General features: G+C 61.1%; 1 protein-coding gene across 1 annotated transcript in view; it reads left to right on the forward strand.

The window, feature by feature from the left end:
• Positions 1–12576: 12576 nt before the first annotated feature.
• The window catches only part of VAX2 (ventral anterior homeobox 2), a 28861-nt gene continuing 17665 nt past the window's right edge, over positions 12577–23772 (forward strand). The window contains exons 1-3 of the mRNA XM_030947856.1: positions 12577–12781; positions 13208–13486; positions 19721–19908. Coding sequence (XP_030803716.1) covers positions 13210–13486; positions 19721–19908 — 465 coding nt within the window. The 5' untranslated portion in view covers positions 12577–12781; positions 13208–13209. The remainder of the gene's footprint in view (positions 12782–13207; positions 13487–19720; positions 19909–23772) is intronic.

The raw sequence follows: 23772 nt of genomic DNA on the forward strand, positions 1-23772 counted from the left end.
CACCCCCAGTGCCACCACCCCCAGTGCCACCACCCCAGTGCCACCCCCCCAGTGCCACCACCCCCAGTGCCACCGCCCCCAGTGCCACCACCCCAGTGCCACCACCCCAGTGCCACCGCCCCACCCCAGTGCCACCGCCCCCGGTGCCACCACCCCCGGTGCCACCGCCCCCGGTGCCACCGCCCCAGTGCCACCACCCCAGTGCCACCGCCCCCGGTGCCACCACCCCCGGTGCCACCACCCCAGTGCCACCACCCCCCGTCCTCCTCGGCCACCTGCGCCCGCCGAGCCCCCGGCGAGGGTCCCGCCCCCCCTCCTCCTCCTCCTCCTCTTCCTCCTCCTCGGAGCTCGGGAATTCCAGCCTGGGTCCCCCGTGGAGCGGGATTGGGATTGGGATTGGGGTCGGGAGTGGGATTGGGGTCGGGATTGGGGTCGGAATCGGGATTGGGATTAGGATTGGGATCGGGAATGGGATTGGGATTGGGATCGGGAGTGGGATTGGGGTTGGGATCGGGAGTGGGATTGGGATCAGGATTGGGGTCGGGATTGGGATCGGGATTGGGATTGGGGTCGGAATCGGGATTGGGATTGGGATTGGGATTGGGATTGGGATTGGGGGAGTGGGATTGGGATCGGGAGTGGGATCAGGATTGGGATAGGGGTTGGGAGCAGGATCGGGAATGGGGAGTGGGAGCAGGGTCGGGATTGAGATGAGGAGCATGATTGGGGTCGGGATCGGCAGCAGGATTGGGATCAGGATCGGGAGCAGAATGGGGAGCAGGAGCGGGATTGGAATCAGGAGTGGGATTGGGATCAGGAGCAGGATTGGGATCAGGATTGGAAGTGGAATGGGGAGCAGGAACGGGATTGGGATCAGGATTGGGATTGGGATTGGGGTCAGGATCGGGAGTGGGATCAGCAGCGGGATTGGGATCAGGATTGGAAGTGGAATGGTGAGCAGGAGTGGGATTGGGATCAGGAGTGGGAGTGGGATTGGGATTGGGGTTGGGATCAGGATTGGGATAGGGGTTGGGAGCAGGATCGGGAATGGGGAGCGGGAGTGGGGTCGGGATCGAGATGAGGAGCATGATTGGGGTCGGGATCAGCAGCAGGATTGGGATCAGGATCGGGAGCAGAATGGGGAGCAGGAGCGGGATTGGAATCAGGGTGGGATTGGGATTGGGATTGGGATTGGGATTGGGATTGGGATTGGGATTGGGATTGGGATTGGGATTGGCTCCCTGAACCCACACCAGGAGCAGGATCAGGATTGGGATCAGGATTGGAAGTGGAATGGGGAGCAGGAGTGGGATTGGGATCAGGATCAGGATTGGGATTGGGATTGGGATTGGGATTGGGATTGGAATCCGGATTGGGATTGGAATTGAGATTGGGATCGACTCCCTGAGCCCACACCGGAAGAGGGATCAGGATTGGGATCGGGAGTGGGATTGGGATCAGGATTGGAAGTGGAATGGGGATCAGGATTGGGATCAGGATCAGGATTGGGGTTGGGGTCAGGATTGGGATCAGGACTGGGATCAGGATTGGGATTGAGATCGGGATTGGGATTGGGATTGGGATTGGGATCGGGATTGAGATTGGGATCGGGATCGGGATCGGGATCGGGATTGGGATTGGGATTGAGATTGGGATCGGGATCGGGATCGGGATCGGCTCCCTGAGCCCGCACCGGGAGCAGGAAGGGCTCCCGGCTGTTCCAAGCAGGGCAGGGTGGGGGGATCCCGGGATTTGGGGGGTCAGGGAGGGGCTTTGGGGGGATCCCAGCGGTTCCGGGGTCTCCATCCCGCCTGGGGCCGCAGGGACAGGCGAACGGGAAAGGCGGGAGCAGCCGGGAACGGGGTTGGGGCGCCCGGGGGTTTAACCCGTGCCAGCCCTGCAGGAATAGCGGTGCCAGGCTGCTCTAACCCGTGCCAGCCCTGCAGGAATAGTGGTGCCAGGCTGCTCTAACCCGTGCCAGACTGGTGTAACCCGTGCCAGCGCTGCTCTAACCCGTGCCAGCCCTGCAGGAATAGCGGTGCCAGGCTGCTCTAACCCGTGCCAGGGCTGCAGGAACTCCCGGGACAGAGGTGGATCAGAAACCAGGGTGCCCGGATGGTTTAACCCGTGCCAGGACTGCTTTAACCCATGCCAGTGCAGCAGGAATTGGGTGCCTGGATGGTTTAACCCGTGCCAGGCTGCTGTAACCCGTGCCAGGCTGCTCTAACCCATGCCAGGCCACTCTAACGCATGCCAGGCCACTCTAACCCATGCCAGGCCACTGTAACCCGTTCCAGGCCGCTCTAACCCATGCCAGGCCGCTCTAACCCATGCCAGGCTGTAACCCGTGCCAGGCTGTAACCCATGCCAGGCCACTGTAACCCGTTCCAGGCCGCTCTAACCCATGCCAGGCCGCTCTAACCCATGCCAGGCTGTAACCCATGCCAGGCTGCTCTAACCCGTTCCAGGCCGCTCTAACCCGTTCCAGGCCGCTCTAACCCATGCCAGGCCGTAACCCGTGCCAGGCTCTAACCCGTGCCAGGCCACTCTAACCCGTGCCAGGCCATAACCCGTGCCAGGCTGTAACCCATGCCAGGCCGTAACCCGTGCCAGGCTCTAACCCGTGCCAGGCCGTAACCCGTGCCAGGCTGTAACCCGTGCCAGGCTGTAACCCATGCCAGGCTGTAACCCGTGCCAGGCCGTAACCCGTGCCAGGCTGTAACCCGTGCCAGGCCACTCTAACCCGTGCCAGGCTGTAACCCGTGCCAGGCTGTAACCCGTGCCCGGGCCCGGTGCCCGGGTGCCCTCGGGGCTCTCGCTGAGCTCCCCCCGTGCCCCGCCCGCCCGGCACGTGGAGCCAAATCCGCCGGTCACGCGGGGCCAGCGCGGGAGGTGAACGGGAGGTCACGGCCCTAATCCCGCACAGGGGAAGGGGACAGAGGGGACAGAGGGGACAGAGGGGCTGGTGGGACTGGAGACAGGAAGGGACAGCAGACCTGGTGGCTCCTGGTGGGATTGGGGACAGGAGGGGACAGAAGGGGACAGAGGAGCTGGGGGCTCCTGGTGGCGTTGGGGACAGGAGGGGACAGGAGAGGACAGCAGACCTGGTGGCTCCTGGTGGGGTTGGGGACAGGAGAGGACAGCGGGGCTGGTGGCTGCTGGTGGGGTTGAGGACAGTAGGGGACAGGAGGGGACAGCGGGACTGGTGGCTCCTGGTGGGGTTGAGGACATGGAGGGGACAGGAGGGGACAGCGGGGCTGGTGGCTCCTGGTGGCGTTGGGGACATGGAAAGGACAGCGGGGCTGGTGGGGTTGGGGACAGGAGGGGACAGGAGGCGACAGCGGGGCTGGTGGCTCCTGGTGGGGTTGGGGACAGGAGGGGACAGCGGGGCTGGTGGCTCCTGGTGGCGTTGTCACCGCGCTGGAGGGGTGGCAGGTGTTGGTTGGGATGGCTGTATGTGTGTGGTGGTGCCATGGAGAGTGACACTCCTGTGAGTGCGGTCATGGTGTCCCCATGCAGGTGTGACACTCATGTGAGTGATGTCCCTCACAGTGTCCCCATGTGGGTTTGACCCACTTTGAGCGGTGTCACATTGTCCCCAGGCAGGTGTGACACAGCTGTGAGCAGTGCCAGTGTCCCCACTCAGGCGTGACCCCCTGTGAGCGGTGTCACAGTGTCCCCATGCAGGGTGACATCCCTGTAAATGGTGTCACAGTGTCCCCAGTGGGCTCGGGGTGTCCACAATGGGGTGTCCCTGTTGGGGTGTCCCCAGTGGGGTCAGGGTATCCCCAATGGGGTCGGGGTGTCCCCAATGGGCTCGGGGTGTCCCCAGTGGGGTCAGGGTATCCCCAATGGCGTCGGGGTGTCCCCAATGGGCTCGGGGTGTCCCCAGTGGGGTCGGGGTGTCTCCAATGGGCTCGGGGTGCCCCCAGTGGGGTCAGGCTGTCCCCAGAGGGGTCGGGGTGTCCCCGTCACCCACTCCAGACCCCCCCGTGCCGTGGGAAGGAGTTCGGGGCTCTGTCCCCCTCTCCCTTCTCTGCCCGGGGTCACCCCAAAACCCAAATGGGGAGGGGGGGTGTCCCATTGTTGTGTCCCCCCACAACCCCCCCCAAATCCGCTGTGTGCCTCAGTTTCCCCCTTCCACGGGATCCGTGGGGAATGAGGGGGTTCGGTCCCCCCTGCTCCCCGCTCTTGGGGACCCTGGTGTCACCCCCGCCGTGCGAGGGGACACGGGGAGGACACGAGGGACCAGAGAGGGGTTCCTGGAGCTGGGATCCCTGAGGGATCGCGGAGATCGGGAGGGAGAGGGGATCCCGGGAATTGGGGATCTGCCGGGGGATCCCAGGATCGGGACCCCAGGATCGGGACCCCAGGTTTAGGATCCCAGATTTAGGATCCTGGGTTTAGGATCCCAGGAGCGGAATCCCAAGTTTAGGACCCCAGGATTGGGATCCCACGTTTAGGATCCCACGTTTAGGATCCTCGTTTATGATCCCGGGTTTAGGATCCCCAGCTTAGGATTCCCAGTTTAGGATCCCAAGTTTAGGATCCAGGTTTAAGAGCCCACGTTTAGGATCCCAGGAGCAGCACCCCAGGTTTAGGATCCCAGGAATGGGACCCCAGGATCGGGATCCTCGGTTTAGGATCCCAGGTATAGGATCCCAGGAGCGGAATCCCGAGTTTAGGATCCCCAGCTTAGGATCCCTGGTTTAGGGTCCCACGTTTAGGATCCCCGGTTTAGGATCCCCGATTTAGGACCCCAGGTTTAGGATCCCGGGTTTAGGATCCAAGGATCCGGACCTCAGGTTTAGGATCTCCCGTTTAGGATCCCGGGTTTAGGATCCCAGAAGCAGGACCCCAGATTTAGGATCCCAGGGTTAGGATCCCTGGTTTAGGATCCCAGGTTTAGGACCCCAGGTTTAGGATCCCCGATTTAGAATCCCACGTTTAGGATCCCGGGTTTAGGATCCCTGGTTTAGGATCCCAGGAGTGGAATCCCGGGTTTAGGATCCCGGGTTTAGGATCCCCTGTTTAGGACCCCAGGATCGGGATCCTTGGTTTCGGATCCCAGGTTTAGGATCCCAGGAGCGGAATCCCGGGTTTAGGATCCCCAGCTTAGGATTCCCGGTTTAGGGTCCCACGTTTAGGATCCCGGGTTTAGGATCCTGGGTTTAGGACCCCAGGTTTAGGATCCCTAGTTTAGGATCCCAGGTTTAGGATCCCCAGCTTAGGATCCCCAGGTTAGGATCCAGGTTTAGGATCCCAGGAATGGGACCCCAGGTTTAGGATCCCAGGAGTGGTGCCCCAGGTTTAGGATCCCAGGAATGGGACCCCAGGTTTAGGATCCCAGGTTTAGGATCCCGGGTTTAGAATCCCAGGGTCGGGATCCCAGGTTTAGGACCCCAGGTTTAGGATCCCAGGTTTAGGATCTCAGGAGCAGGATCCGATGAGCAGGGGGGCCAGGAAAGGAAATTCCAGGAATGGGATCACAGGATTGGGATACCAGAGAAGGAAATCCCAGGAATAGGATCCCAGAGAGCGATCTCAGAAACAGGGATGGCAGAAGAGGAGATCCCAGGTTTAGGATCCCCGATTTAGGATCCCCGGTTTAGGATCCCCGGTTTAAGATCTCGAGTTTAGGATCCCACCTTTAGGATCCCAGGAGTGGGACCCCAGGTTGAGGATCTCAGGTTTAGGATCCCCGCTTTAGGATCCCGGGTTTAGAATCCCCAATTTCGGATCCCACGTTTAGGATCCCCGATTTACGACCCTCGATTTAGGGTCACACGTTTAGGATCCCAGGTTTAGGATCCCCTGTTTAGCATCCCCGGTTTAGGATCCCCGATTTAGGATCCCCAGCTTAGGATCCCGGCTTTAGGATCCCCGATTTAGGATGCTGGGTTTAGGATCCCAGGTTTAGGATCCCCGATTTAGGGTCCCCGGTTTAGGATCTCCGATTTAGGATCCCAGGTTTAGGGTCCCCGATTCAGGATCCCACGTTTAGGATCCCGAGTTTAGAATCCCAGGCTTAGGATCCCCGGTTTAGGATCCCAGGAGCGGAATCCCACATTTAGGATCCCGGGTTTAGGATCCCCGATTTAGGGCCCCACGTTTAGGATCTCGGGTTTAGGACCCCAGGTTTAGGATCCCCGATTTAGGGCCCCACGTTTAGGATCCCGGGATTAGGATCCCAGGTTTTGGACCCCAGGTTTAGGATCCCAGGGTTTAGGGCCCCACGTTTAGGATCTCGGCTTTAGGACCCCAGGTTTAGGATCCCCGATTTAGGGCCCCACGTTTAGGATCTCGGGTTTAGGATCCCAGGTTTAGGACCCCAGGTTTAGGATCCCCGATTTAGGGTCCCACGTTTAGGATCTCGGCTTTAGGACCCCAGGTTTAGGATCCCCGATTTAGGGCCCCACGTTTAGGATCCCGGTTTAGGATCCCGGGTTTAGGGTCCCCGGATCGCGGAGGGATCGGGGCTGCCCGGCCCCGCCGCCCCGCACACGGAGCTGTCCCCGCGGCCCCGCTCTCGTTCGGGGTGGGGACACCGGGGGTGGCAGCGCTGCCCGGGTCCCCCCGGCGCGGGCGGGCTCGGCCACGGGCTCGGTGTCGGGGCAGGGGCTCCCGGGGATGCTGCGGGACCGGGGTCCCCCGATTTCGTTTCATGCCTTTTAATTTCGTTTAATTCCTTTTTATCAGAGCGGGCGCGGCGGGGCCGGGCCGGGAGGAGCGCGCCCGCTCTCGGGAGACCCTGGCGGGGTTGGGGACAGCCAGGCCCCGGGCTGGGGTGTCCCCAAGGCCTGGGTGGGTGTCCCCAACCCTCCCGCACCGGGGACAGCCCGGACTCCCCGGGCGCGGCCGCTCCAGTAACGAAAGCGGCGCTGCCCGAGCTCAGCGCGGGCCCGACGGGGTTGGGGACACACGGGGATGTCCCGGGGCAGCCACCCCGTGACAAAAGGCACCCACGGGACACCGCGGGGTGGGCACAGTGCTCGGGTGTCCCTGCACGGTCACACGGTGCCACTCGCAGCCAGCCGTGTGTGAGCGCGGCTGCGGCCACCCTGCTGTCCCCAAACCCACCACCCCGGGGACAGGAGGGGTGGCCGCTCACGCTCTGCCCCCGTGGCTGCCCCGTGGCCGTGTGGCCGTGTCCACTCACACCAGCCGGACACCGTCCCACGGCACCCGTGGCCATTGCCCTCGTGTCCCTTCATGTTCCCTCACTGTCCCCTGGTGTCCCCGCGCAGTCCCCATTGTCCCCTCACCTTTACCCGTGTCCCCGCACCGTCTGTGTTTGTCGCGCAGTGTCCCCGTCCCCTCGCGTCCCCTCACAGCCCCCTGGGTTTTTGCCCGATGTCCCCTCACAGTCCCCTCTGTGTCCCCTCACAGTGTCCCCGTTGTCCCCTCACAGTCTCTGGGTTTTTTGCCCTGTTGCTGGTGTCCCCACACAATTCCCGTGTCCCCACATAGCTTCCGATGTCCCCACACAATTTCCCAGTGTCCCCACACAATTCCCGTGTCCCCACACAGCCCCCGGTGTCCCCACACAATTCCCGTGTCCCCACACAATTCCCGTGTCCCCACACAGCCCCCGGTGTCCCCACACAATTCCCGTGTCCCCACACAGTTCCCGGTGTCCCCACACAATTCCCGTGTCCCCACACAGCCCCCGGTGTCCCCACACAATTCCCGTGTCCCCACACAATTCCCGTGTCCCCACACAGTTCCCGTGTCCCCGCACCGTCCCCCGTGTTTCTACACGGCTCCCCCATGCCCTTGAACTTGTCCCCGTGTCCCCTCACGGTCCCCCCGTGTTTCTGCCTTGTCCCTCGTGTTTTCGTGCCCAGCGTGTCCCCACGCAGTCCCCTCGTATCCGTGACCAGCCCCACACAGTCCCCCTGTGTCCCCAAACAGTTCTGGGTGTCCCCAAACAGCTCCCGTTGTCCCCGTACAGTCCCGCCGTGTTTTTCACGGCTCCCTCGAGTTGTCCCCAGTCCCTCCGTGTCCCCACACTGTCCCCCTATGTCCCCACACAGCTCTCGGTGTCCCCGCACCGTCCCCCCGTGTTTTTCACGGCTCCCCGATACCCCTGAACTTCTCCCCGTGTCCCCACGCTGTCCCTTTCTGTCCCTGCACAGTCTCCCCCTGTCCCTTCACGGTCCCCTCGTGTCCCCACAAAATTCCCCCGTGTCCCCACAGAATTCCCCAAATGTTTTCTCACAATCCCCCCGTGTCCCTTCACATTCCCCGGTGTCCCCTCACAGTCCCTGGTGTCCCTTCACCGTCCCCGGTGTCCCTTCACAGTCCCACCGTGTCCCCTCACAGTCCCGTGTCCCCGTGCAGTCCCCCCGTGTCCCCTCAGTGTCCTTCCGTGTCCCCTCACAGCCCTCGGTCTCTCCCCACAGTCCCGTGTCCCCTCGCAGTCCTCGGTGCCTCCTCCGTGTCCCCTCAGTGTCCCCTCGTGTTTTTCACGACTCCTCCATAGGCCTGAGTTTCTCCCCGTGTCCCTTCACGGTCCCGCCGTGTCCCCACAACATTCCCCGGTGTCCCCTCACAGTCCCTCGTGTCCCTTCACCGTCCCCGGTGTCCCCTCGCAGTCCCTCGTGTCCCTTCACAGTCCCGTGTCCCCACGCAGTCCCCACGTGTCCTTTCACGGTCCCCGATGTCCCCTCTCAGTCTTCAGTGTCCCCACACTGTCCCCCATGTTTTCACGGTCCCTCCGTGTCCCTTCCCAGTCCTGTGTCCCCACAAGATTCCCCCGTGTCCCCTCACAGTCCTCAGCGTCCCCTCACTGTCCCCCGTGTTTTTACAGCTTCCCTCGTGTCCCCTCACAGTCCCGTGTCCCCGTGCAGTCCCCCTGTGTCCCCTCAGTGTCCTTCCGTGTCCCCTCACAGCCCTCGGTCTCTCCCCACAGTCCCGTGTCCCCTCGCAGTCGTCGGTGTCTCCTCGGTGTCCCCTCAGTGACCCCCCGTGTTTTTCACGGCTCCTCCATAGGCCTGAGTTTCTCCCAGTGTCCCTTCACGGTCCCGCCGTTTCCCCACAATATTCCCCCAATGTTTTCTCACAGTCCCTCGTGTCCCTTCACCGTCCCCGGTGTCCCCTCACAGTCCCTCGTGTCCCTTCACCGTCCCCGGTGTTCCTTCACAGTCCCTCGTGTCCCTTCACAGTCCCGTGTCCCCACGCAGTCCCCCCGTGTCTTTTCACCGTCCCCGGTGTCCCCTCTCAGTCTTCAGTGTCCCCACACTGTCCCCCATGTTTTCACAGTCCCTCCGTGTCCCTTCCCAGTCCTGCGTCCCCACAAGATTCCCCCGTGTCCCCTCACAGTCTCCAGTGTCCCCTCACTGTCCCCCCATGTTTTCACAGTTCCCCCGTGTCCCTTCACGGTCCCCCCGTGTCCCCACTAAATTCCCCCGCGTCCCCTCAGTGTCCCCGGTGTCACCTCACGGTACCCCACGTTTTCACAGTCCTCCCGTGTCCCTTAACGGTTCCCCCGGGTCCTTTCACCGTTCCCAGTGTCCCCTCACAGTCACCGGTGTCCCCTCAGTGTCCCCCCGGCGTTTGCACAGTCCCCTCTGTGTCCCCTCAGCTTCCCGCGTCCCCCACGGTCCCCCCGGTGTCCCCTCACAGCCCCGTGTCCCCTCAGTGTCCCCCCGTGTTTTCACTCCCCGATGTCCCCTCACAGCCCCGTGTCTCCTCAGCGTCCCCCCGTGTTTTCACACTCCCCCCGGTGTCCCCACGCTGTCCCCCGGTGTCCCCGCGCTGTCCCCTCTCCCGCCGAGGCCCCGCACCGTTCCCGGGCTCTCTCCCGGCCCGGCCCGGCCCCGGGGGTCCCTCGGCGGGGTCCCCACCCGGGGCTGTCCCCGGGGCAGCCGTTCCTTGGCGGGGACAAGCAGAAATGTCCCCCCCTCACTCCCGGTGCCCTCCGAGCCCGGGACTCACCGGGAGCGGCCGGTTCGGTACCGGGGGAAGCCCCGGCTCCTCTCCCGCAGCCAGGCCCGGGGCCGGGCCGAGCCCACCGAGCCCGGCCTTACCTCCACCTCCGGGGCACCGGGAGAACCGGGGAGGGTGCGGATCCGGCTCCAAAGCGGGAAAATCGAGGAATTCCGCGGAGTTTTTCCGCTCCCGGAGCGGCGAGAAGCGGAGGATGCGGCGGGGCGGGCCCGGGGGCTCGGCGAGGGAGCGCCGGGAACGGGGATGCACCGGGAGAGCGCGGCCGCTCCCACCCCGGGCCGGGCTTGGCTGGGCTGGGTGCGCTCGGCAGCGAGAAAAAACGGGAATATCGATAATAAAAACCCCGATAAATGGTGCTGATAAGGACAAATTATGGTGTTAATAGGACTAATAATAGGAATAGGAAGGGCACTAATAATAGCAAGGCTAATAGTGACACTAATACCGCTAATATTAACGCTAATTAAAACAACAACAACAACAGCGCTAAACCCGCCCCGAAAACAACAACAATCATACAGTAAAAAATGGGATTTTTAAATTAGGGTTATTTTTATAATATTGTTGTTTTTGAGGATCTGGGAGCCCGCGGATTTCCTCGCTTCCCCTTCCCGGTAGCTCGCACCCGGTATTTTCCCGTTTTCCCCGTTTCCCCTTCTCCCGGAGCAAATCCCTTCTCGTTATTATTCACGTTAATCTGGGGGATAACGGAAAAAAAAACCAAACCAAAACCAAACCAAAACAAAACAAAAAAACAACAGCAGGAAAGGAGCGGGAGCCGTGAGGAGGCGGCGGGGGCTGAGCGGGCACCGGCGGCTTAGCGGGCACCGGGGAGGCTTCTCCGCCGCTCGTTCCGCGGCCTCAGCCGCCGCTCGGGGCCGGGGCTCGGCGAAAGGAGGAATTTTCGTTCCAGCAGCTCCCGGCCGATCGCCGCCCTCCGTCTTCCCGGTGGGACCGGCCCACAGCCTCTCCCCGCGGCCCCGAGGGGCTGAGGCCGCAGGGCGGGCTGGGTTTGGGGTAATTTTCCTCGTTTTCGTTAAAAATCGTTGGTTGGTGGTGCATCCACCACCGGGCCCGGTGGCGGGGCACGGCGGAGCCCGGCTGCCCGGCTGTCCGGCTGTCCGGCTGTCCGGCTGTCCGGCTGTCCGGCCCCGGCCCTGCCGCAGCCCCGGGAGTGGAGAAGCGGCAGCGGGGAACCGGGAACGGGGAGCGGGGAGCCGGGAATCGTTTCCGACCGCCAGCACCTTCCCCGGAGTGGCGGCTCCGTCCCCCCTCGCCCCTCCGGGCCCCGCAGAACCGGGGCTGCGGCCCGGGACCAGCGGCCTCGAGCAGGGCCCGTCCCCTGTGCTCTCCCCGCTCGGCCCTTTTCGTTCGCTTTATTTCCTTCCCCTTTTCGCCCTTTTGGTTTCTTTCCTTTTACTTTCCTTATCCCTGCAGGTTTGATTCGCCTTTTAATTTTATTTTTTCCTTTGGAATTTTCTTTTTTTTTTCCTGCTGTTTTCCCCGCGCTGTTCCGGTTATTTCAGGGACGGGCCCAGGCCGCGGCGGGCTCGGACATCCAGCGGCCACTCCAGCCCAAGGCCTTGAACTCCCGGTGCCCGCCAGAGCCCGAACCGGGCACCTCCCGCCTCTACCGGGCTCTACCCGGTGCCCGGGCCGTACCCAGACCCCTGCGGACCCCCCAGCCCGGGGCGCTGCCCGGTACCGGGCCGTTGGTTCGACGGAGCGCAGGGCTGGGGAATCTCAGGGTTGATTTTGCTTCAATTTAATTTATTTCTTTTTAATCCGCCGCTGTTAGAACCGTCCCGATTCGAGGCGGTACCGGGGAGCCGGGCGGCGGCCCCCGGGAAACAGCCGCCGCTTTTCCCGCCCGGTTTTGCTCCGTTGTAGCGACAGCGGCGGAACGGAGCCCCCCGAGGCGGGGGAGACCCCCGGACCCCCGCACACACCGGGTCCCAGCTGGAAACCGGGAGCCGCCCCGCTCGGTGCCGGTGTCGGTGCCGGTGCCCCGGAGCGGCTGTGCCGGATCAGGGAACTTCGGGGCTCCCCCGCTGCCCCATCCCGGGGCGGCACTGGGGTAACCCCGGGAGCAGCGGGGACTCTCCGGTAGCTGCGGGTAAACGGGACCGGAGTCCCCGACCCCCTCCCGGCCCGGGGAGGGGCCGCGAATTTCTTTATTCATTGCCACCTTGCAGGGCAGGGGTCCCCAGGGTGAGCCCCCCGAGAAAGAACCGGGAACCGGAGCCGCCGCTGTCGGAGCCGGGCAGCGGCGGCCGAGGGGCTCTTTGTTTACCAATCGGTGTCACAGCACGGGAGGGCAGGAAATTGCGTCTGTACCGGGCCGTTAATTTAAAACCGGCTCTTTCCTCGCCCCCCGCTCGCCCCCAGCCGCTCCCCGGCGCGGCGGGGGCTCGGCCGCCCGCTCCCCGCTGCCTGCTCCGGCCGCGGCCGCCGGGGGATGCGCAGCGGAGCGCGGCGGCGGGGGAGGGCCGGGCCGGAGGAATAAGGACCCGGCTTCTTCGCCGGTCCCACCCCCGGCCGCTTCCTCCGCAGCTCCCTCCCCTCGGCCTCCCTTTCCCCTCCCGCCCCCCCCCCCTCCCACCCCTCCCTCCCCACCACCCCCCTAAAATCATCGCCCCCAATCTCCCGGTATTGATTTCCCCCGCACGCGAATTCCGAGCGCGGCGCGGCGAGCCCTGGCACCGCCGGCGGCTCTCCCGTCTCCCGCTCCCGCCGGTACCGGCACCGACACCGGGATCCGCACCGGTACCGGCGCTCCATGGAAGGGCAGCGGCGGCGGCCGGAGCGCCTGAAGTTTGCCCGGAGCGAGGTGCCGCGGGAGGTGGAGCTGGGGAGGGGGCGCGGGGGGGGCTCGGCCGCCTGTCAAAGTTTGAAACTCCTTCTCCCCCCCCAGCCTCGCACCCTCTCGGGACGCCCCGACCGGTCCCCCCACCCCCGGTACCACCCCCCGGCCGGCGGGGCGGGGAGGGGGGGTGCGCTTTAAATGCCGGGCCCCCGGTTGGGAGAGGGCGACAGGCGACAGGCGACGGCCCCCGGCGGTCCCCGGCCATGGGGGTGAGCCGGGGCGCCGAGCCCCGGGGGGGCCGGGGAGGGGCGGGGAGGGGAAGGGGTCTGCGGAGGGTGGGGGGGGCGGGGGGGCTCCCTCCCATGCCCCCCGCCCAGCCTTGCCTCCTCTCTCCCTCTCCCCGTGTCTCTCTCTGCCTCCTGATGTTTGATCCCGCCGCGGCGCCCGCAGGGATGAGCGATGGAGGGGCCGAGCCCGGCGGGAGCCCCGTGCTGCTGGCCGAGCCCGCGGCCACCGGGCGGGCCCGGGAGAAGCTGCCGACCCGGGCGGAGCTGGAGAGCGCCCTGCGCGCCAGCGGCGGCGGCGGCAGCGGCGGAGCCGCCGGCGGCTTCAAGGACATCCCGGGAACGTCGGCGGTCAGCCCCGGCTCCTCCAAGCAGTGCGCCCCGGACACCGAGAGCCCGTCGGGGACCGGCGAGGCGGATTACTGCCGCCGCATCCTGGTGCGAGGTACGGGCACGCTCCCCGCTCCCGTCCCCGCTTCCCCCGCGCCGGTGTTCCCGCTCCGGGCACGGGGCATCCCCGGCACCGCTTCCAGCGCATCCCCGGTGCTTCCCGGCTGCGACCTCCGGCCTCCCGGCCCCGCCGCTCCTGCCCCGGCTCCGCTGAGCGCGGCACGGAGCGGGCCCGCTGCCCCAGCCCGCCTCCGCCGGCAGCGGGCTCGGAGCGGGGCCGTGCCCAGCGGGCGGCCGGGAGGGCTCCGGGGGAACGGCGCCGGGGTCACGGACCCGCCGGGCCGGCGGAGCCCCGCGGGGGACGCGCGGGCGGCGGGAGAGGGGGGACAGCATCGGCTCGGCGTTGGGAGCGATGTCGCAGGAGAAAAGCGTCACGGAGCGGCGGCGGGCGAGGGGGGTTTATTTTTTTTTTCTTTCCCCTTTATAATATCACCGGCTCGGCTCCGGCTGCGGCTCGCCGCTCCCCGGAGCCGCCGCGTCCCTCTTCCCGCACCCCGCATCCCGCTCCCGCCGCCCGCGCTCAGTCCCCGCCGGCCCGGGACTCGCCGGGACCACTTCTGGCTCGTGGCGAACCCCGAGAAGTTTGGGGCGCCCTGGCGCGGCTGTCGCAGGCGGGCGGGTCCCGAGAGCTCCCGGATCCCGGGGATGCTCCACGTCCCCGCCGCTCCCCCGCCGCTGCCGGAGCGCGGAGCTGCTCGGGGCCGCTCGGCGATCAGGGCCGAGGCCTCCCGGTGCCCAGCGCAGCGCTCGGGCAGCGCGGCAGGGAGCGGAGCGGCGGCCGTGATCTCCGTGCTCTTTGCCGGGGACCGGAGCCGGGTCCCTGTCCCGTCGTTATCCCGGGCTCGGGCATCACCCAAGCCTCTCTACCGGTTGTCGCGATAGGCGCCCTTCGCCGACAGCCCGGTTGTCCCAGTCCGAACCGGGGACAGCGGCCGAGCGGCGGGCAGCGCTCGGCCACGAGCCCCGGCGTCCCGCCCGTGCTGTCCCCGCGTCCCCGGGGGTGACCGAGCGGGGCTGCGGCCGGTCCCGCCGGGGTCAGGCTGGGGTCAGGCCTCTCCTCCGCCGCTTTCAGCCCCACCGAGGCCGCCCCGACGGTGCCGGCACCGGGAGAGGAGCGGGGGTCGGTGCCCAAGGCCGGGGCAGGGTCTCCGCTCCCGCCGACCCCGGGGACCCTCACCGGGAGCGCCCGGTTTCACCATCTTGCTGCAGCCGCCACGGTGCGGACAAAATGGTGGCGGGGAGAAAACGCCGCAAATCTCCGGGGCTTGAGCCGAAATGAAGCGGGGGGAACGTGGCGGGGCCACCCGGGCTGCGGGGACACGGAGCCGCCGGTCCCCACCCGGTCCCGCACCGGGCAGGGCCGGGGCCGAGCAGCGGCTGGGCCCGGGCAGAGCCTCCCGGTCGGTTTGGTGCGAAGCGGGAGGTTAAAATGTTCATTTTTCTGTTTTAAAATAATTCTTTTTTAATATTTTGAGTTTCGCTCTCGCTGCTTGCCCAGGGAAAGGGGCCTCGTCAGCCCCGGCCTCGGTGAGGAGCGGCGGCCGCGGAGCTGCCGCCAGCCCCGGTGCAGCCCCGGTGCAGCCCCGGTGCAGCCCCGCGGTGCTTTCGGTGAAGTCGGGGGCTCCTGGTGACCCCCTCACACCGACGGGATCCTCTCGAGGTCTCGGTCCGCTCGATGATTCCGCGGTACCGGGGATGGTCCGTGCGGGACGGAGCCTCCCGGTCACCTCCCGGTCACCTCCCGGTCACCTCCCGGCCGTCGCAGTCTCTTCGGGGGTGGCTCCCGGGGATAAACGGGACAAGGAGGGACCTGGGCAGCCCCGGGGCCGATCTCGGTGTCACCGCGGCCACTGCAGCCCCACGGGGCTGGGGACACATCCCGGGATGCTCCTCCCGGTCACCTCCCGGGGCTGGCCCTGTGCTGGGCCTGGTGGCCGCAGAGCACGTGGAGGGACCCCGGTGGCGTTTGGTGCCACCATGGCCGCCCCATGGCACTGAGGGGACATCCTGGGGCTGGCAGAGGGGGGTGTGCACCCCAAAAGGTCCTTGTAGCTGTGTTGGTGCGGGAACCCAGGTGGGCACGGGGTGTCCCTGTGCCAGGATGGGGTGTCCCTGTGCCAGTGTGGGGTGTCCCTGTGCCAGTGTGGGGTGTCCCCATGCCAGGGTGAGGTGTCCCTGTGCCAGGATGGGGTGTCCCTGTGCCAGTGTGGGGTGTCCCTGTGCCAGCATGGGGTGTCCCTGTGCCAGGATGGGGTGTCCCCATGGATTTGGGTGCCCTCTGCTCTTTTGGGGGATTTGAGCCCCAGCCATGTCCTGGCTCCAGAGCCACCAGGAGTCCCCAAGAGCAGGATGTGTCACCGGCAAAGCCCAAGGCTCCGGAACCCTCCGGGCAGGACCCGGGAATTTTTGGGGCTCCAGAAAGGGAAAAGGCTCTCAGGAGGGCATTCCAAAGGCTGGAATTGTGGGATGGCCTGAGCACCCCAAAACCTCTACTGGGGAAGGTCGATGGGGTGTGACGAGGGGTTTGGTGTCCCCTGTGCTGAGCTGGCACGCCGGCCGTGCCCTTTTCCCTGCCGTCCCTGCGGAGCTGCTCCAGCTGCCAGGGAATAACAATAAATAATGCCCGAGCTGGAGCCGAGGCCGCAGCTGCGGCCCCGGATCCGGCGTCCCCGGCATTCCCGGCTGTTGTTGTGCCGAGGCCGTGCCGTGGGCACGGATGTGGGCACGGGAGCGCGGACGTGGCCTGGCCATCGTCACCACCATGGCGCTTCCCACACAAAATGGTTCCCGGCGCTGATCCCGCCGGAAAAGCCGCTGATCCGCCTACAACCCCTTTCCTTCCCAGCAGCTCGGCGCCAGCCCGTGGGGTTTGGGGTGTGGGTCAGGTGTCGCCACCCCCTGTGCCACCCTGGGTGTCCCCAAGCCCTCGGGACTCCTTCGGTGCCGCGTTCCGGGATGGCGCCTCGGCCGTGTCCCGCGGCTCCACGGTGGGAACGCGGTTCAGGGATTGGGGTCCCTTTCCCAAATCGGTGTTTGGTCCCCATTCCCACTATCCCAGTGCTGGATCCGCCGCCCTCATCCCAGCTCCGCTGCCCTCATCCCAGCTCTGCTGATCCTTTGGCAGTGCCGCCATTCCAGTCCCGGTGCCGCCATTCCAATCCCAGTGCCGCCATTCCAGTCCTGGTGCCACCATTCCCATCCCAGTGCCGCCATTCCCATTCCAGCGCCACCATTCCCATTCCAGTGCCATCATTCCCATTCCAGTGCCACTGCTCCCATCCCAGTGCCACCGCTCCCATCCCAGCGCCACCATTCCCATTCCAGTCCCGGCACCACCATTCCCATCCCAGTGCCACCATTCCCATTCCAGTGCCACCGCTCCCATCCCAGTGCCATCATTCCCATCCCAGTGCCACCATTCCAGTCCCGGTGCCACCATTTCCATTCCAGTGCCCCTGTTCTGATCCTGGTGCCACCATTCCCATCCAAGTACCACCGTTCCCATTCCAGTGCTGCCATTCCCACCCCATTCCCACCATTCCCATCCCAGTGCCACCATTCCCATCCCAGTGCCACCATTCCCATCCCAGCGCCACCATTCCAATCCCAGTGCCACCATTCCCATGCCAGCACCACCGTTCCCATTCCAGTGCCACCATTCCCATCCCAGCGCCACCATTCCCATTCCAGCGCCACCATTCCCATTCCAGTGCCACCATTCCCATCCCAGTGCCACCATTCCCATTCCAGTGCCACCATTCCCATCCCATTCCCACCATTCCCATCCCAGCGCCACCATTCCCATTCCAGCACCACCATTCACATTCTGGTGCCACCATTCCCATTCCAGTGCCACCATTCCCATTCCAGCACCACCATTCCCATCCCAGTGCCACCATTCCAATCCCAGTGCCACCATTCCCACCCCATTCCCACCATTCCCATCTCAGTGCCACCATTCCCATCCCAGTGCCACCATTCCCATCCCAGTGCCGCCGTTCCCATTCCAGTGCCACCATTCCCATCCCAGCACCACCATTCCCACCCCATTCCCACCATTCCCACCCCATTCCCACCATTCCAATCCCAGAACCACCATTCCCATCTCTGCCGTCCCCACCCCATTTCCATCACCCCATTCCCAGCTTTTCCTCGCTGTTTTCCTCCTCCCTACCTCAGGAATTTTGTAACCCCTTCATGCCCGACTCAGCTGGAGGGAGGGGGAGCCGTTGACCTCCATCTGTGATCCCTCTGGAACTGGGATCCCGCATCCCAAAATCCGGGCTTGGAGTGAATTCCTGGCTGGATTTTAACTCTGGAAAAGCCCATTTCCCCATTTCTGGGGAGCCCTGCAGGGAGGGCTCACCCAAACCCAGTTGGGATTTGGGATCTGGGAAGATCCCAGTGGGCGATTCCCGAGGCTCATTTTAATTTCTGGGAGCTGGGACAGAATTCCTGTGGATTTTTTTGATGGAGTTTGTCCTTTCCTGGTGGGAAGGAAGCCACGGAGGCTCCTCAGGGGATGGCCACGAGCCACTTCCCACACCCAAACCCTCAAACTTTTCTTTCCCTGGATATTCCCAACCTGATAAAATCCATAGCCGCGAGCAGCTCGGCGCCCACGGCGCTTCCCAAACTTGTCCATTAATAGGAAACCACCCCAAAACAGGAGCTGAGCTTTCCAAGGAAATATTCCTCCAGTAAGGATAATTCTGGAGAGATGGGAATTGTAATAGGGATTAATTTTTTCCAGTATTCCCAAGGAAGGACAGAAATCAAAAATTATATTAAAATTACAGGAAAAAAACCCTTTAATTCAAATTCTTCCTGGGCATAAATCTCCTGTTTGCTCCTGGCTTTCCAAACTATTATTTCCCAGGATGAAACACTCAATTTTCCCCCCCAAAAAAATTATGGCTTCTATTTATGTCTTTTAAAAACCCCTAATTCATGGAGATTTGTCACCTTTCCCTGGATATTTATAAATTCTCTGCATTTAGGACCAGAGGGAAGAACCAAGCCACAATTTAGCTCCAGATTGTGGGAATTCCATGGATAATACACATCCAGCCACTCTTGAATTCCATTTATTTTCCATTTCCCCCCCCAATTTTTGGATTTTTGGACTGATTCCTTCAGTTTTGGTTTTTTCCCCTGGACCGATTCCTTCCATTTTGTTTTTTTTTTTCCTGACGGTTCTCGCCATCAAAAATTATGTAAAAATTACAGAAAAAATAATCTTTAATTTAAATTCTTCCTGGGCATAAATCTCCTGTCTGCTCCTGGCTTTACAAACTGTTCTTCCCAGGATGAAATTCTCCATTTTTCCAATGCTTGTTAACCGCATTTTTTAATTTTTGGACTCATTCCTTCACTTTTTTTTTTCCCTTGATGGTTCTCCCTGTCAAAAATTATATAAAAATTACAGGAAAAAAAATCCTTAATTCAAATTCTTCCTTGGCATCAATCCTCTGTTTGCTCCTGGCTTTCCAAAATATTTTTTCCCAGGATTAAACGCTCTGTTTTCTCTGTTTAACCGCATTTTTGGATTTTTAGACCAATTCCTTCAGTTTTGTTTTTATCCGTGATGGATCTCCCCATCAAAAATTATATAAAAGTTACAGAAAAAAATAATCTTTAATTTGAATCCTTCCTTGACATAAGTCTCCTGTTTGCTCCATATTTTCCAAAATATTATTCCCAGGATGAAACGCTCCATTTTCCCAACTCTCGTTAACCGCATTTTTGGATTTTTGGACTGATTCCTTCACTTTTTTTTTCCCCTGATAGATCTCCCCATCAAAAAATTATATTAAAATTACAGAAAACATAACCTTTAATTCTAATTCTTCCTTGGCATAAATCTCCTGTTTCTCCCATGCTTTCCAAACTATTATTCCCAGGATGAAACACTCCATTTTCCCAACATTTTTTAACCGCATTTTTGGATTTTTACACCGATTCTTTCACTTTTTTTTTTTCCCTGATGATTCTCCCTGTGAAAAAATTACATAAAAATTACATTTTAAAAATAATCAAGCAATTTTTAATTTGAGTTCTTCCTTGACATAAATATCCTGTTTTCTCCACGCTTTCCAAACTATTATCCCCAGGATGAAACGCTCCGTTTTCCCAACACTCATCAACCACATATTTTAATTTTTGGACCGATTCCTTCACTTTTTTTGGTTTTTTTTTTTCCTGACAATTTTCCCCATTTTCCTCACAGATGCCAAAGGGACGATCCGGGAGATCGTGCTGCCCAAGGGGCTGGACCTGGACCGGCCCAAGCGGACGCGGACGTCCTTCACGGCGGAGCAGCTCTACCGCCTGGAGCTGGAATTCCAGCGCTGCCAGTACGTGGTGGGCCGGGAAAGGACGGAGCTAGCGCGGCAGCTCAACCTCTCCGAGACGCAGGTGAGACCCGCGGGGGCTCCCCGGGGTTGGGGACGTCGAGGTGGCCGTGTCCCCGAGCCATCGGATGCGCGGAGCGAGGTGGCGACGGGATGCGCGCGGCGTTCCCGGTGGTTTTCCTCCATCGCGCGCTTGGAATGGTTGGGGCACGGTTGGGGACAACCCTGAGGGGTCTGTGGGGACACCCCCAAGCTGGTGGTGTCCACTCAAATGTCCGGCAAATGGTCAAGGGAGAGGTTGGACCCGAAGGTGGCTCTGGATGAGCTTTGAGGTTGTTCCCAACCCAGCCCGTTCCATGATCCGGGGAAAAGCGGCAAGAGGAAGGAGCAGGGGGTGACAGCGGTGACCCGAGGTGGGACGTGGTGGGGATCGGGGTCTGTGGGGGCTGCTCCCGCTTTTCCTGCACCCCAATCCCAGCAATGCAGGAATCAGCCCTGGATCTCTTCTCCATGGCCTTCCTTGGATGATGGGAAGGGAATTTCCTGGTTTCCCTGTGCTGGGAGAATGGATGGGGTGAGCTCTGAGGTTGGTGCCTCTGATGGGGCCGTGATGGCTTTGGCTTAGAAATTTATTATTAAACAGTAATCAGAATTAATTAAATAATATTAATAATCGTATTTATGTAATAATAATAATATTAGAATAATTAGAAATATTCTGCCTCATTCACACCGTTCCTGCCAAGTCTGGCAATGGCATAGTTTCCCTTGATTTGTACAGGAAATAATTCCAGTTTTTCCAACCCTTTTTTATGGAACAAACCCATCCCAGCCGTGGGCAGCCTGGCTGTGGCTCCGAGGGGTGGCATTTGGGGGGATCCTGCTGCTGGGTGAGCGGGAAATCGGCATTCCGGGATTTTTTTTGGTGGTGGAATAGGCGGATTTCGGTGAGGAGGAGGAGGATTTGGGGTGGGATTTGGCTGTGTTGTGGTGGGGAGAAAAGTGGCCTTGTGTTCCCTGTTCCCGAGGTCCCAGTGTCACCTCCGTGGAGCCAGGAGGGTCACGGGTGACCAGCTTTGTCCCCTGGTGAAGGGTCCCTTTTCCTGGGATTCCTCTTCCTGGGATTTCTCTTCCTGAGGTCCCATGGTGCCAGGAGGGTCACAGGTGGCCTTGGCTTTGTCACACTGCAGGAACAGCTTTGTCCCTTGATGAGAGGTCCCTTTTCCCAATGCCTTTCTTCCCGATGTCCGTTTTCCTGGAATTCCTCTTCTTGGGGTTCCCCTTCCTGGGATTTCTCTTCCGGAGGTCCCAGTGTCACCTCCATGGTGCCAGGAGGGTCACAGGTGGCCTTGTCTGTGTCACTCTGTGGGAACAGCTTTGTCCCCCTGCTGAGGGGTCCCTTTTCCCAATGTCCTTCTTCCTGAGGTCCCTCCTCCTGAAATCCCTCTTCTTTGGGTTCCTCTTCCCAGGAATTCTCTTCCCGAGGTCCCTTTTCCTGGGTTCCCTCTTCCTGAGGTTCCTCTTCCCAGGAATTCTCTTCATGAGGTCTCAGTGTCACCTCCACAGAGCTGGGAGTGACATGGGTAGGCTTGGCAGTGTCACAGCTTTGTCCCTCCCTGGTGAGGGGTTCCCTTTTCCTGGAATTCCTCTTCTTGGGGTCCCTCTTCCCGGGATTTCTCTTCCGAGGTCCCAGTGTCACCTCCATGGTGCCAGGAGGGTCACAGGTGGCCTTGGCCGTGTCACACTGCAGGAACAGCTTTGTCCCTCTGCTGAGGGGTCCCTTTTTCCCAATGCCTTTCTTCCCGAGGTCCGTTTTCCTGGAATTCCTCTTCTTGGGGTCCCTCTTCCTGGGATTTCTCTTCGGGAGGTCCCAGTGTCACCTCCATGGTGCCAGGAGGGGTCAAGTGCCTTGTCTGTGTCACTCTGTGGGAACAGCTTTGTCCCTGATGAGAGGTCCCTTTTCCCAATGCCTTTCTTCCCGATGTCCGTTTTCCTGGAATTCCTCTTCTTGGGGTCCCTCTTCCTGGGATTTCTCTTCCGGAGGTCCCAGTGTCACCTCCATGGTGCCAGGAGGGTCACAGGTGGCCTTGTCTGTGTCACTCTGTGGGAACAGCTTTGTCCCTTGATGAGAGGTCCCTTTTCCCAATGCCTTTCTTCCCGATGTCCGTTTTCCTGGAATTCCTCTTCTTGGGGTCCCTCTTCCTGGGATTTCTCTTCCGGAGGTCCCAGTGTCACCTCCATGGAGCCAGGAGGCTCACGGGTGGCCTTGGCCATGTCACTCTGTGGGAACAGCTTTGTCCCCAACACAGGCAGCCCCTGATGGGTCCCTCTTCTTGGGATCCCTCTTCCTAGGATTCATATTCCTGGGATTTCTCTTCCCGAGGTCCCAGTGTCACCCCCATGGAGGTGGCACTGTCACAGGAGGCCTGGCCGTGTCACACTGCAGGGACAGCTTTGTCCCCTGGCAGGGTCCCTTCCTCAAGGTCCCTCTTGCCACTGTCCCAGTGTCCCCTCCAGAGATCCATGGGGAACTGTGCAAAGCGGGAGCAGCGGATTCCAGGAGCTGGAGCTGCACAGCAATTCCCTTTTCCCAGGATTCCTCTTCCTGGGGTGCCGGTGTCACCTCCGCAGAGCCAGGAATGACAAGGGACAAGCTGTGTGTCCCTGGCATGGGATGGGCCGCCCTTCCCAAATCCCTCTTCTCAGGATCCCCCTTCCCAAATCCCCCTTCCCAAACCCCTCTTCCCAAATTCCTCTTCCCAAATCCCTTCCCTTTCCAAATCCCAAATCTCCCTTCCCAAATCCCTCTTCACAAATGCCCCTTCCCACATCCTCCTTTCCAAATCCCTTTTCTCAAATTCCTCTTCCCAAATCATACTTCCAAAATTTCTCTTCCCAAATCCCAAATCCCCCTTTTCAAATCCCCCTTCCCAAATCCCCTTCCCAAATCCCCCTTCCCAAATCCCAGATCTCCCTTCCCAATCCCACTTTCCAAATTCCCTTTCCCAAATCCCCTTCTCCACATTCCCCTTCCTAGGATCCCACTTCCCACATGCCCCTTCCCAAATTCCTCTTCCCAAATCCCTCTTCCCAGGATCCCTCTTCCCAAATCCCCTTTCCTAAATCCCTCTTCACAAATTCCCCTTCCCAAATCCCCCTTCCCAAATCCCACTTCCCAGAATCCTTCTTCCCAAATCTTCCTTTCCCAATCCCACTTCCCAAATCCCCCTTCCCAAACTCCTCTTCCCAAATCCTCTTCCCAAATCCCAAATCTCCCTTCCCCAATCCCACTTTCCACGTCCCCCTTCCCAGATCTCGTTTCCCAAATCCCTTTTCTCAAATCCCTCTTCCCAAATCCCAAATCCTCTTCCCAAATCCCAAATCCCCCTTCCCAAATCCCCTTCCCAAATTCCCTTTCCCAAATCCCCCTTTCCATATTCCCCTTCCCAGAATCCCACTTCCCATATGACCCTTGCCAAATCTCCCTTCTTAAATCTCCCTTCCCAAATCCCCCTTCCCAAATGCCCCTTCCTAAATCCCTCTTCACAAACCTCCCTTCCCACATCCTCCTTTCCAAATCCCTTTTCTCAAATTCCATTTCCCAAATCCTGCTTCCCAGAATCCTGCTTCCCAAATCCCTCTTCCCAAATCCCCCTTCCCAAATTTCTTTTCCCAAATCCCAAATCCTCCTTTTCAAATCCCCCTTCCCAAATGCCCCTTCCCAAATCCCAAATCTCCCTTTCCCAAATCCCACTTTCCAAATTCCCTTTCCCAAATCCCCCTCTCCACATTCCCCTTCCCAAGATCCCACTTCCCACATGCCCCTTACCAAATTCCCTTCTTAAATCTCTCTTCCCAAATTCCTCTTCCCAAAATCCCTCTTCCCAAATCCCACTTCCCAAATTTCCCACATCCCCTTCCCAAATCC

The sequence above is a fragment of the Camarhynchus parvulus genome, chromosome 4 (genome assembly GCF_901933205.1).
Source record: "Camarhynchus parvulus chromosome 4, STF_HiC, whole genome shotgun sequence".
NCBI lineage: Eukaryota > Metazoa > Chordata > Aves > Passeriformes > Thraupidae > Camarhynchus > Camarhynchus parvulus.